This window comes from Astatotilapia calliptera, chromosome 20, assembly GCF_964374335.1.
Source record: "Astatotilapia calliptera chromosome 20, fAstCal68.1, whole genome shotgun sequence".
NCBI classification, from domain to species: Eukaryota; Metazoa; Chordata; class Actinopteri; order Cichliformes; family Cichlidae; genus Astatotilapia; species Astatotilapia calliptera.
In genome coordinates this window covers 2006709-2019483 of record NC_137441.1, presented here as the reverse complement: position 1 = coordinate 2019483, position 12775 = coordinate 2006709, and the positions used below count along the sequence as shown (strand labels likewise).

Genomic DNA, 12775 nt, shown 5'->3' with positions numbered 1-12775 from the left:
CTCCTGTCACTGGCTTGATAAGAAGAATTACAAGCTATAAATAAGAATTACGCTCAGAAACACTGACAAAGCCACAAACTGAAATGCATCTTTTTCTCTCTGTTCCTATGAAATATTAAAAGTATAATCAACCACCTGGTCTTAAGGAGACAGGAGCTAAAATGCTTCTTTTATGGAGTAAAAAACAGGACACTAAACAACCCACAATGAGGAAATTTCATTCTCATTATTTTCCGATATAGAAGGCTGGCGAGCACTTATGTTATTCTGCACCGTCCCACAGCACCTACGTCACTATTTATGTAGGAATTTCTGTATTTTATTATTTTTACCAGCTTCTGATTGGACTCTTAATGTGATGTGACTTCTTGCGTATATAGGCAGCAACAGATTTACAGTTTTATGATGAAGTTTGATGAAGATTGTGATTTCCACCCGCTGTAATGCTGCGCTGAAACAGCACTTGAATGAGAAATCAGTGAAACAAAGAGGACACGTGTTTCCATCCACATGAACAGATTTTTATATCTTTAGAGCAATAAATAGTTCCACTTCTTCCATTTCTCTGCAATTTCAAAAACAAAGTACAAGTAATATATATTTATATACACAGCTAAAATTTTCCATACGTAATTTTTAAAATAATGTCGTCTCTGTTGACACATATTTGACACTTTACTCGTACAATTTTACAAGGACTATTCCAGTCTCTCTTTGCTCTACATTATAAACAAGAAATATGTCCTCTCCAGAAAGCGGTCCAGCAGCTTGGACACGCCCCCCGTCCAACGCCATTGTATAGATGCACACAACACAGACTGTCTTTACACAGGAACAGAATCATCCAACATTTTTTAACTGTACTTGAAGCAGATCTGATGTGCTTTGAATCTTGAAAAATGTTCCCTGTTTGCCTGCTGCAGTCAGACCAGATCTGTTTCTCCAGGTGTTTAAAAAACATCAGACCTTCCATTCCCGATGTAAACCCAGCCACAGACAAACTGAGCAAAGTGAGTACTCGCAATGTTATTTTCATTTAACGGCTGCTATGTACATTCATGTTATAATACAGTTTCATTCAGTGCAGATACTGTAATAAATACCACATGCAAACCGATAGTGGAGAGCAGACCCGGGCAGGAGAAAAAGACCTAATTTAAGCGTTTAAAGGACCATACCTGCTTTTTTTCTGCATGTTCTTAAACTGGATATACTGTAAATTACTTTCACAAGAGTCCCGACGCGGTTTAAGCAGATTTGTGTCCTCCCAGACTGCAAGTTCATGTCTTCACAGACACTTGAATCCTGCTGCAGATAACTAATCAACCACAGTGAGTTTTGTTCTTATCTCTTGCGTGTAAGAATTGACAGCGACCTGACAAAAACGTTGCACCGACGGCCTCCGATGGCAGCAAAGCAATCCAAGAACTAACAAAAAAAGTGGCCTTGAAACACGAGGAAGCAGATTTTGGCCTAACCCTAACCCACAGACACTTGGCACATGGTGGGCAACGGCTCGCCAGGAAGCCAGGACGTTTATATGTCACCGGTTACTGTTTTGGTCCACAAAGACTAAATCTGGGGTTCTCACAGTTTGGGTGACCAAGTGGCAATTTAGAAAGAATTTAGAAAGCACACAGTTTAAGGCAGTGGAGGCAAAATCTAGCAAACACGAGAGAAATCTAATCTGACACGTGCAGGTGAAGTTTGACACAGCAGTCCAGCAGTGTAACTATAGGCTGTTTCCAGTCATGCCTGCCATGGGGCGAATAGACAGTAATCAGCCTGTAGTATATATATATATTAAATATATATATATATACTTTTTAAAATTTCTTTTTTTTTTTTTTTACTGTGGACCTGTTGTAAAACAAACCCAAACAAACAACTGAAATTTCTATAGCGGAAAGTGAAAAAACAGGAACTTTACAATCATTTCTCTGTTTCTTTTATGTAATTACAGTGGGAATGGTCTGGCCCCTGGGCCTTACATTTAACACCTCTGACTTAGATCCTTGTTAGATGTTACCAGTGATGGATGATTTATCTGCAGCAAGTGTCAAGTTCAATGCAAGTGAAACTTAAACCGAACAGTGGACGTAGGAAGGTAAGAAATCTCGACATGGTAGCGCCGTAACACAAAGTAAATACGGTTTGAAGTTCATAAACATGCAAACGAGGGGTATGGAGCTTTAAGATGGGATGTTTACTGAGGATGTGCTTGGGCATGCACTGAGACTGAGTGAAATGCTGTGTATTCCCTTACGAGGTAGGTTTGATCCAGTGTTCCTCGAGAACTTTGTTTTGATGTTTCTGTGGTGTTTGCCGCTTTAGTCTGGAGTCGACGTGGTCACTGTAAGGCCTTTAGAAAGAGACAAAGTCTTTCTGCAGGTGATTGTAGATGCATGCTATGGCCCTACGGTCCAAAAATTCTTAGCAGCTCAACATGAAGTGTTAATTTCAATGTTGTTTGATAGCAGAGGTGTTGCTTGTTTCCATTAAAAGAGTGAAGAGAGGCTTTGTGATGATTCAGTGTGCAGGCGTGTGTTTGCTTGAGCATGCTGTGGGTTGAGTCAAAGTAATTATCACAGTCTATAATCAAAATATTAGAAGAACTTGTATGTCAGTTACAGAAAATCATTATTGTTTGTTTTTTTTTAAATATATTAAAATTAAAAAGGATTGAATACTTCCATAAGATGCCCAAATCAGAAAAGAAATAAAATCTCACATTATAAGCACATAACAAAATTAAAAATGCTAAAAGTACAAAACAGCCCAAGGAGTACAGTATGTTAGTAGAAGCTTGCCACACAACAATATTGATAATAATATCAGTAGCACGCTCTAAAAAGTCAAAGGGGTTCTTCAGATTGAAAACAACAGGGAACCCAAGATGGTTCCCTGAGGAACGCCGTCAAACGATTCCAATATGTGACTGTATTCCCACAAACCTCGCACACTAAGGGCTTTACTGTTCTCACGAAGAAGCCCGAATAGCCCGAAGAACCCAGATGAACTTTGGTTTTTAGAGCACACGTTTTGTTAATTCAAACAATTCTGAACCTCAGTTACAGATTGATGCTGTTGGCCCCACTGAAAATAGAACACACTGTACAGTTAATATCTACAGTTGGTGCATTCACGTCATCACGGGGAGACTAAAAATATGTCGTTAATGTTTGCATTCAGAGGAATTTCCCATCATCCACCAGTTAAACTCTGGCAAATATTTATATGAGGCTGACTAGCAACCAACACTGAAAGTTTCATTTCTAGTCAAAAAATGCAAATGGCTGGTAAAATCGTTCAAGCGGTGGAAGAACTTTCTACCAGCCATCACGGGCCTCCTGCCCTGACATCCGGTGAGACTGATTAAAGGAAGAAAGGAAATACACTTCAATACTGGCATGGTAAATTTGAACTCAAAGTGCAAAAATGTGTAAAAATGAGTTTGTTCAAGAAGATTTCACTCGGTGTGACACGGAAACATGTTCTGCACTTCAGTCCTGTGAGATGTTAGCGAGTCCTTCGAATGAAATTCGGTCCAGGTTTCAGGCTCCTTTGTGTCTTTGTTGGATGAACAAGGCGAAGAGCGGCTCAGTCCTTCAGCCAGACTTTTAAAAAATGCAGTAAATGGCTTCGATTTGCTGTTTTGAATGGACACAAATCATTATATTATTGATTTAGACGCTGAACTGTCTTTGTATTCCATGGAGGTCTTTTGTGAACATTATTATTTATATTGTACCATCACTATGTCTGAAGGCACCTTATTCTCTATTTTGCCACACATCAAATGGGATTAAAGTTGATTCACCCTCCGAGTTTTTCACACGCTAACGCAGTTTGGACTGGGTGGGAAATTAACCCTTATTTTCCATTTATCATATTTTCTCAATTGTTTTATATCTTAGTAAAATAATAGAGAGTTTCTAACTACTGCTGAGAACCCAAGTAAGTGCAGAGGTGAATCTGAGATCATCTGGATGAGTAGGTTCTTATTTATTTGAATAAAGCTTGCTCCTTGTTACCAGTGTTTTCTACTCATTACATATGAAAACAGGCGTAGGTGCTGAAGCGCCTTAAATCCAATTTATTTCTGACGGCAGTCAGTCAGAGGGCAACTAGTCTGGTTACAAAACAAAGGCCGGCTGTATCAAGTTTATTGGAAAAACACCCTTTGACCCACTTGTCTGAACCTCAGTAAAGACTAACCTGAGTTGCTATATTTAATTCTATGACTCCGTCACACTGGACTAAAACTGGGACTGCAACCTCCTTATGGGAGGCCACCTGTCTCCAAACAATTGCAGTCCGGTTCAGACTGACTGGTGAAGGCTTGTACAGAGACATGTTAATCAGCCCGAGTCAGCCTGTCCTGATAGGCGTACATATTCTGCATCTCTGGTGGCGGTTGCATTCTGGTTAAGCTCCTACACCCGCGTCATTCTGGAGTTAAATCGTCACTACGTCACTACTTGTGAAGGAATTTCTGAATTTCTGTTTCAAATCAATGAGGTTCGACTGTAAGGATTTCATGTGAACTTCTGTGTCTGTCGATGGCAGCAGATTTGCACTGATCACAAACAGATTGCATGTAAACGCCTCATTCAGTCACAGACTGGCAGCAGATCGATAGCAGACCAACTCGTCATATTGCATTTTTATCGATGTCTCGATGCACCAAAGTTGCGCTGACGATGGCAGCTAGAGACCTGGCCCCCATCTTTGAAACAACCACTTCAAAGGCAACAAGGTCACAAGTGGTGGTGCCACAGTGTCTTTGCCCTAGTGTGACTGAAACATTCTTCCAAGCCTCCTCTTCTGCTAAGTGCCAAAGCTAAAGCAAAGTCTTAACCCTTAAACGTGCCTTTAAAGAGTTGTAACAAAGAGAGCGGGACAAGAGGAAGTTCTGATAGTTTAAAAAATCCAGTCTGATTGTCTAAATCTTGTTTATTACAAATGAAACCTGGCGAGTTTTATTGAATTTCGTTTAACTGTCGTCTTTGGTTTGTTGTGACAAATGACTTCAGTCACTCACTCATGCAGTTAAACACACAATCACACATCATGAGTCTGTTCATAGCTGCCAGCTTTTCAAATCAATAACTTTATGATCACCTGCACGCGATGAGTTTAGGGGATGTCAGTAATTTAAAATAAAAAAAGTACTCTCCTGAAATAATCTAAATAATATCTGTCTGTGCATCTAAAGACCATCACTTGTATTTCTTTTCTTTACGGCTCTGTCTCCTAATCCTGATTTCAAGGATCTTTATCTGAAGATGTTTAACATAATGTAGTGAAGCCTCATCAGTGATCAGCGTTCTGCTGTGAAGCAAAACAAAAAGGAACCAACAGAAATGAAACATTTGAAACTTTTGGTACGTTGTGATGAAGCTTGATTATCAGAATTATTAAACGAGTCTTGCGTCAAAATGTTGGTTTCGTAAAGTAAATTCAAGCCTTTAATTTCCCACCCAGTTCTGTTAAGATAAGTTAGAGAGAGAGTTACACCTTATTTAACTTAACCTGAACAGTTACATCGCTTCGTTTAGGTACCGCAGCTCTCATCTCCCTGTCCGGCAGCTTTGGGCCCAATCTCCGTCTGTGGCAACGTAGAGGGTCACATACAACATGGAGCATGAAGTACAGCTGAAAGCTGCAGTATTATATTATCTGAGTATATTATAATTTGTGACAAATTCAGGCTTATGCTTTCATATACACTTAATAACAAGGGAGAGCATTCACAGGTTTAGCACAAATGATCAAATAAATCCCCGTTACATGAGGAAATAATTGGGAATTTTTTTAAAGTCCCAATCCAAAACAACAGCGTAGCAGTCCCTGCTGAAACCCTGTAATCCACAGACGCTAAAGGCTTTTAGTTATTTTTGCAAAGGTAAAAAGACACCTGGAGTGTTTGTTATGATGGCTTATTTAAAGGTTTTAGAAAGTTTATTGTCCACCTAGACGGTCAAGTGTTCCGTATTCTTCACTTCTTATGGCCAAATAAATGCTGGATTGGGGCTTTAAATCACAACAACTCCCTCCCCCTGCATATAGAAGTTTAACCACAGTCACACTGACACTTATTAGCTATTGCACAGGTCATGCATGCCTGTCTAAGACACAGAAACTGCACCATATTAACGCTAACCACCTCTGCTTGTCCGTAACGCCTCATGGCTTGTAAATATGTCAACAACCAAAACAAGAGTGCTTTTGTGCGGAAAACAAGGTGGTGTAAGACGACTGTGTTTTTTGGAAAACGCGACCCGGACTCGCTTCGTTCTCCGCTCTCTGTACATTATGTCAGGCGTAATCCTTGGGATATATATTCTCAGGCACTGTTCCCTTCACGTCTGGTCCCTGAACCGTTTTTTTCCACGACAGCACACAAATTCCTACGATGTGGCACGAACACTTCCCCTGTCGATGAAGAACTACAAATATGTCCTCCCAGCTCACCTCTGAAGGGCACTACGGGGGGAAGATGAGGACGTTTTCACCAAGACATCGGGACAATGTGGGTGTTTTTTCTTCATCTTCACGTGACTGAAAACGGCATGATTCACGTTCTGGATGCTTTTCGCTCCGCGAGCAGCTTTTTCTGGGAGGATCTGCTCCCTGTAAGAAGCATCCGTCAGTGTGTGTGCGTCTTTCTACCTGCGGGGGAAGTGGATGTGGAAATAACACAGGCTGAGAAGTTTCCTCTTCCCCGCTCTCACCGTTCTCCTCCTCACCAGGCGTCCGCTTTCATACGGCTGCATTTGTCCTCCCCCTCCTCCACCTCTCCTCCTCCCTCTCCTGCTCACTACCACCCCCCGGCGGCTCACTGCAGGGTGACGCGCCACTGTCCTAGACTTCTGCCTCCTCACACGACCGTGCTGATCCGGCTGACGGGCTTGGATTTGGGGCCGCCCCCTTGGCCTCCCCCCACCCCCGGGGGGTGCGGGGAGAGCGGGGCGGTTGACGGGGGAGGCAAGGGTGAATGCGGCGGGGGAGGCGGGATGGACGAAAGCGGTGGGTACTGGGGGGTATATGGTTTCGGAGGCGTCTGGGTGACGAGGCGTGCTGAGGGAGTCTGGGGTGGCGGGGTGGAGAAGATGAAGTGGGTGGAGGGGGAGGCGGACGGGGACGGGCTGAGCGGGGAGTGTGTGTGCACGGCGTGGTTGTGAGAGTGTGTGTGAGCGTGGGGGTGGGGCTGCGAGTGCGAGATGGTCAGCGGGAGCTTGGCCCCTCCACCTGGCCTCCCCGCCGCGGGGTGCGAGTGGAAGAGTCCGTGTGGGGTAATGGGGGTGACAGGGGAGTGCGGGGACAGCGGCGGCGGCGTGGTGAAGCCTGACGCCATGTTGTAGCGCGGGTGCGGAATGATGACATGTTGCATCCTCTGATGCTGCTGGGTATGAGAGGGAGCGCAGCCGGACGGGCCTTGCCGTCGGGGTGCGGAGAACCTGTGCGAGAGGACGTGGTGCTGCGGGACGCTCTGCATGTGGTAGCGGTGATGGTGATGGTAAGGTGGGGGCGGTGTCTGCTGCTGCTGGTGCCCAGTAACACTGACTCCGCCTCCTCCACTGTTGGCGTGGCAATACTGGGCGTGCAACGCTTGGAGCTTGGATTGTGCCCCTGCCGTACCGCCTCCCCCTCCAACTCCTCCCGAGTCCGACTGCCCGAGGTTGGGCGATGGGGAGGGGCATGGGGAAGGGGAGGATGGGTGGGGGATGGGAGGCGCGGGGGCGGGGTAGTGGGGGGGTGATGATATCATCAGGGGACTCGGCGGACCCTGTGGAGGGGGTGAGGTCATCGTCAGGGGACCAGGAACTTTGCCTCTGCGACTGCCGAAGAAATTCCCTAGTCGGCCTCCGCCAGTCGGTCCGCCCCCTGCCGGCATCCCTCCGCCGCCCCCAACCCCTCCCCCGCTCGCGAGTGGGGAGGTGGTGACCCCTCCCTGGTTGTGACAGAGCCCCGGCCCACCCCCCACCCCCGTACCGGGGCTCTGAGTAGGGCGGTGTGGCCGGTAGGCTGCTGGAGATGTAGGAACCATGATAGGGCTGTAGGAAAGACCTCCATCAGGCAGAGGGCGCTGCTGGTGAGGCCGGGGGCTGCTAATAATGGAACCCTGAGAAGAAAAGAAGACGAGTTTAACATACTGGGTCAGCATTTACCTCAGATTCTCACAGACCATCTCATCTTTCTGATGGAAAAAAAAACCTTGACATGAATCATGCAGATTTTAGGACAAACGTGCAGAAGAATCACTGAAGAGGTTAAAAAACAGACGATAGAAATGCACACACTGAGCTCCTGAAGGTAACGTGTCTGTAACCTGCTTTTCTGCCACAGAGGAAAGTAATTATTGATGACTGAAAGATAGATCACGAAGGCCTGCCAATCAAAGTAGCCATGCACCAGATAATTGAAGTGTTAAGACGTAACAAAATCCAAAGGGACGAGCGTCTAAAGAGCCTCAAGTGGCCAATAGAGGAACAGCAGTTTTGCGTCTTCTCTTCAGTCTTGTAATCCCAAGGATGGAAGCTCCCTGAACTCGAAGCTCTGACCATGATATTCTGGCTCACAAAGCTGTCAGTCATCCTTAAATCAGCTGACTAAGGTGGACTGATTCCAACAAGTGACTGAATTATTTAAACATTTTCAAATATGCCTTATAGGAGCAACTTTACACTTACGTTACTTTACATTTTATTCTTCACTTCATGTTTTACTTATTTCACAGAAAAGGCCTCAGTGCTCAAGAGAACTTTAGAGAAAGGCTGACCCGTCCTATTTTGAGGCTAACACGGTGGCTAAACTCTGAAATGAAAAAGGGTCATGAATACAATTGAAGCCATGTTTCAGCGCTCACGTCATACGTGCATAAATATTTTCACAAACACAAGTTATGAATCAGACAAACATGCATCAGCAGGGTGTGTGACAGACAGCATGCTGGGAAGTCGTGTCCCGCCCAACTTACTTCGATGGTACTGTCCAGTGACCCCACACTGTTCCTACGACCCCGCTTCCCTGTCACCCAATCAGAACGAGGCAGGTTAAAATGTGGTTGCACATGCATTCTTCACTCAGTGTAAACACAGTTTTTTCCACTCTTTGATCTGTATGATGTCATGAAAAGGGAATACCCTTATATGGTCATCACCTACACCTTCTTCCTGCTGTTCAAACTTTTTATTAATGAGGCTGACCAACCTGATATTTACATACTTATGCATCAGTGCTAATTAACAGAAGGCTGTATTACTTGTATTGGCTGATTAAATCACAGCAGTAAACCACACAGTTTCCACAGTAACTTTTTGCATTTTCATGCTGTAGTTCCTACAGTTATCCAGCAGGGGGAGACAGAGCACCACAGCATCACATCAAACTTCCATCTTACAGGCATTTTACCATTTTAGATTTCATCAGTTGCATAAGAGCACAGGTTTGCTCTGACTCGATACATCATACTAAAAACCTGGAGCTGCAGAACTTCTGTCGCAGAACAGGCAGAGCGAAAACCACACACACACACTCAAAAAAATGAATGAGGTGGATTGTTCAGTGTATATTAATGAGGTCTTACTACATTAGTTTTAGTTTGTATATGTGTACATATAGTATGTATATTTACAGTACAGTAGGTTGTGTTTGTTGACATATTTTCAGGTGGAAGCAAAATATGTGAGGATTACTACTGCTGCACATGTTCCAAGGCTTTTTACACAACTTGACCAATACACTGACCAGCTCATAAAAGTCTTCAAGAAAAAAGGAGGCGTTGCAGGGAAGAAAATTAGACAAACTTTGGCCCCAGCCGCACAGGTGCGTTATTCTGTTGGTAGCAAAATATTATGGCTAATAAGATCATTTTCAAATTTAAACAGCTAGTGTATGGTAGCTGCACAGTGCACTTACATTTATATTAAGCAAGACAAAGTTTGGTACTCAAAACGTTGGAAAATTTAAATTACCTAAACATATGTAAAATCTGATCCCTTGATTTAGGTTAAACCAGAAGTGAATGTTTTTATGTTATGTTTTGAATGCAAAAAAGATGATGTATTAGTTTGTCTTTACCTCCATTATGGACATATATAATGTGGTGGAAACCCTGCCCAACAGGTTAACTATTCATGTCCATGTGATGATTAGTTGGTCTTGTGTACATGTCTATCTGTGCAGTGGATATGTCATTCATTTTGCGTATAATGTGAGTTTGTGTCATCCTAAAGTATATCTGTTTTCTCTTCCTGTATCTCTGCCACTCTCTACAGAAGGAAACTATTGAAAAGGGGAGGGAGTGTGTCCTCAGGGCACTACCTTTTTACCTGAATGAAGACCCAAGCATCCTCTTCAAAGAATAATTGGTTGGTAATTTTAGTTTAGTTTTTTATCTGTATTAAACCAAATTTTGAATAACTAATGTTGTTGCATGTTGTAATGTTGTTGTTGTTGTAATTTGCATGGAACCTGTTTAAATGTTTTGGGAAATCTTCTTGTATACCCAAACTATTTCTATTTATCGTTGAATCTGTAGTCTGAAATAGTGGCGCACTGGGGTGCATGTTCCTAATATTGTGTTTACGTCATTAAAGGGTAGCTTTGGCCCTTTTTCTTTCTTTTTTTAAAACTGGATGCCATTTTTCTATGTTTTTGTGTCTAAGCTACAGCTGTTCAGAGGGAGCTGGAACAAATTACCCTTGCTATCTTTACCATCGAAAGAGCTGATGCCAGCACTCCTCCAGCCGATGTGGGTATAACCATCTAGTGTGTCCTGCATGACCTGGAAGACCTGGCCTCTGCATGTGCACTCTTAATGGGTGGGATATATGCACTGAATCTCAGTTAACCTTAAGACTGAAAGCTTTCTTTGAAGTACTTCAGAAGCTCTTCCTTCATCTGTATGTCAGCAGACTCTTGACCAAGGTACAGATGCTCAAGAATACACTGAATGAATAAGCCAACCTTTAATTTGGATGATGAATGTTCTGTCAGATGGACAGAAGTTTTTCGGAGGCTGAATGGGAATAAAATGGTAATTTGTAAATGACAGATAACGGGAAAATTACATTTAAGAGAAATTTAGAACATTTTGAAAAGTTTGTAAACTACTACAATTTTAGAGATTTTACTGTTGTGGGGGGCTAGTAAGAGACAATCAAAAGTATTGAGATTTAAAGGATTTAATTGAGAGATGATACTGCACCAGAAATGTTGAAGGGTGGTGTGTATATTAGCGTTCAAGGCATATTGTTATGAGGTGGAAATATGTTCATATTCAGTTTGTGTTACATTGTGTGCATTGTAAAGGTAATTGCAATACATACTAAAAATAAGGGTAAGTTAGGAGGTTGATCTGATATCCTCGTGTTGGTGTTGTTCCCAGATCATCATACTAAATGTTGTTCCAGGATCAACATTGCAAGTGACCAATCAGAATGTTGTGACGTCATACTTTTGCGACTTCGGGAAAAACCGGCGTAAAACAAAAAACTGTACTTAAGCTGCGTGAAACCGCCTCTGTCCGCCGATCAACTGACCCTGACCCTGACCGTAACCCTTTAATAAACAGTAAGCAGAATTGATATTGTCCTTGCAACACTGGAATTTCATAAATGCACGAATGGCTTGGCGCGCAAAAGAATAACGTCACAACAATGTGATTGGTCACTTGCAATGTTGAACCTGGAACAACATTTTCATGATGGTCTGGGAACAACACCAACACGAGGATATCAGATCATCCAAGTTGGGAATGCAGGATGAATGTATATTTTGTGGACTTTTAAAGACGAACAATTGTTTCCATGTTAAAATGTTTACATCTGAAGTTTTTTGCCCAAACACTGGTAAAATAAATGTTGACAGTGGCAAGTGTTAAATGGTTACTGCTGTGCTGTTGCAAAAAAACTGAACGCTGACAAGCTGTTTTATTGTTAGACCATAATCTTGGCATGTTTTGTTAAAGTTTTATTTGGGATGTTGATGTAATTTTCTTTGATTGCTAATATCAGTGGACTATTTTTTATTATTATTATTATTATTATTATTATTATTATTGTTGTTGTTGTTGTTACATAAATTTTTTTTTAATTGTGGCTGTTGAGGTGGACACTTCACTTTGCATTGTTAAAGGAAAGCACTTCATTGGCATTGTGTTACTGGACTGACCCTAAGCAATCATTGCAAATAGCAACTTTGCTATCCATTTTAGACACTAAAAGAAAAAAACACTCACAGACCTTACTAGCATCACATGTGCATAACTCAAGTGTCATCTTATCAATGTGTTATGTGATCTTCAATGTTTTTTTTCTTCTATTTCTGGCACATACAGACATTTAATTTAAAGTCTTGATGTTGCATCTGTCTACATACTGTTAATTACTAACCCTAATGAGCTGTTGTGTTTTATTTTGGACTGGGTTTACACAAATGCTCACTGAATGTGTTGGCAATAAAAGAAATTTTAAAAAATAAGTTGGATGTACTTAATTCATTTGTGTGGAACCTGTTGACAAAATAGATTTATGTAAAACTAATTAATAAAGCACAAGGTGGCTGAAAATATAATATTTGAATTAATCTAACTTAAATTTAACATTTTACTGCCGCAAATAAGAAATGTGTTGAAGTAACTAAACTATCTAACCTGAAAATATATCATCTATGTTCATACAACATAACTTGATTTAGTTAGTCTTAAATATGTCTTGTTAATCTTAAGTAGTTTTTTTTTAAATTAGATGAACTAAAGATTTTTGCT

The 12775-nt window shown here is 42.1% G+C and overlaps 1 protein-coding gene and 1 long non-coding RNA gene across 6 annotated transcripts in view; one reads left to right on the top strand and one right to left on the bottom strand.

Annotated features, from left to right (window-relative positions):
• Window positions 1–499: 499 nt before the first annotated feature.
• LOC113013210 (IQ motif and SEC7 domain-containing protein 1-like) overlaps window positions 500–12775 on the bottom strand; it is a 109999-nt gene continuing 97723 nt past the window's right edge. For 4 of the 5 annotated variants that reach the window (XM_080295033.1, XM_080295030.1, XM_080295032.1 and 1 more), the window contains 2 exons: window positions 8984–9033; window positions 500–8128 (listed from right to left, as the gene is read on the bottom strand). In XM_080295033.1, the coding sequence (XP_080151159.1) occupies window positions 6884–8128; window positions 8984–9033 (1295 nt within the window). In that variant the 3' untranslated portion in view covers window positions 500–6883. The remainder of the gene's footprint in view (window positions 8129–8983; window positions 9034–12775) is intronic. The other variant, XM_080295034.1, reaches the window with a different exon arrangement.
• On the top strand, window positions 9681–12489 carry LOC145423001 (uncharacterized). The gene is made up of 3 exons (XR_013904139.1): window positions 9681–9831; window positions 10284–10376; window positions 10674–12489. It is a non-coding gene; the product is annotated as an uncharacterized LOC145423001 (long non-coding RNA).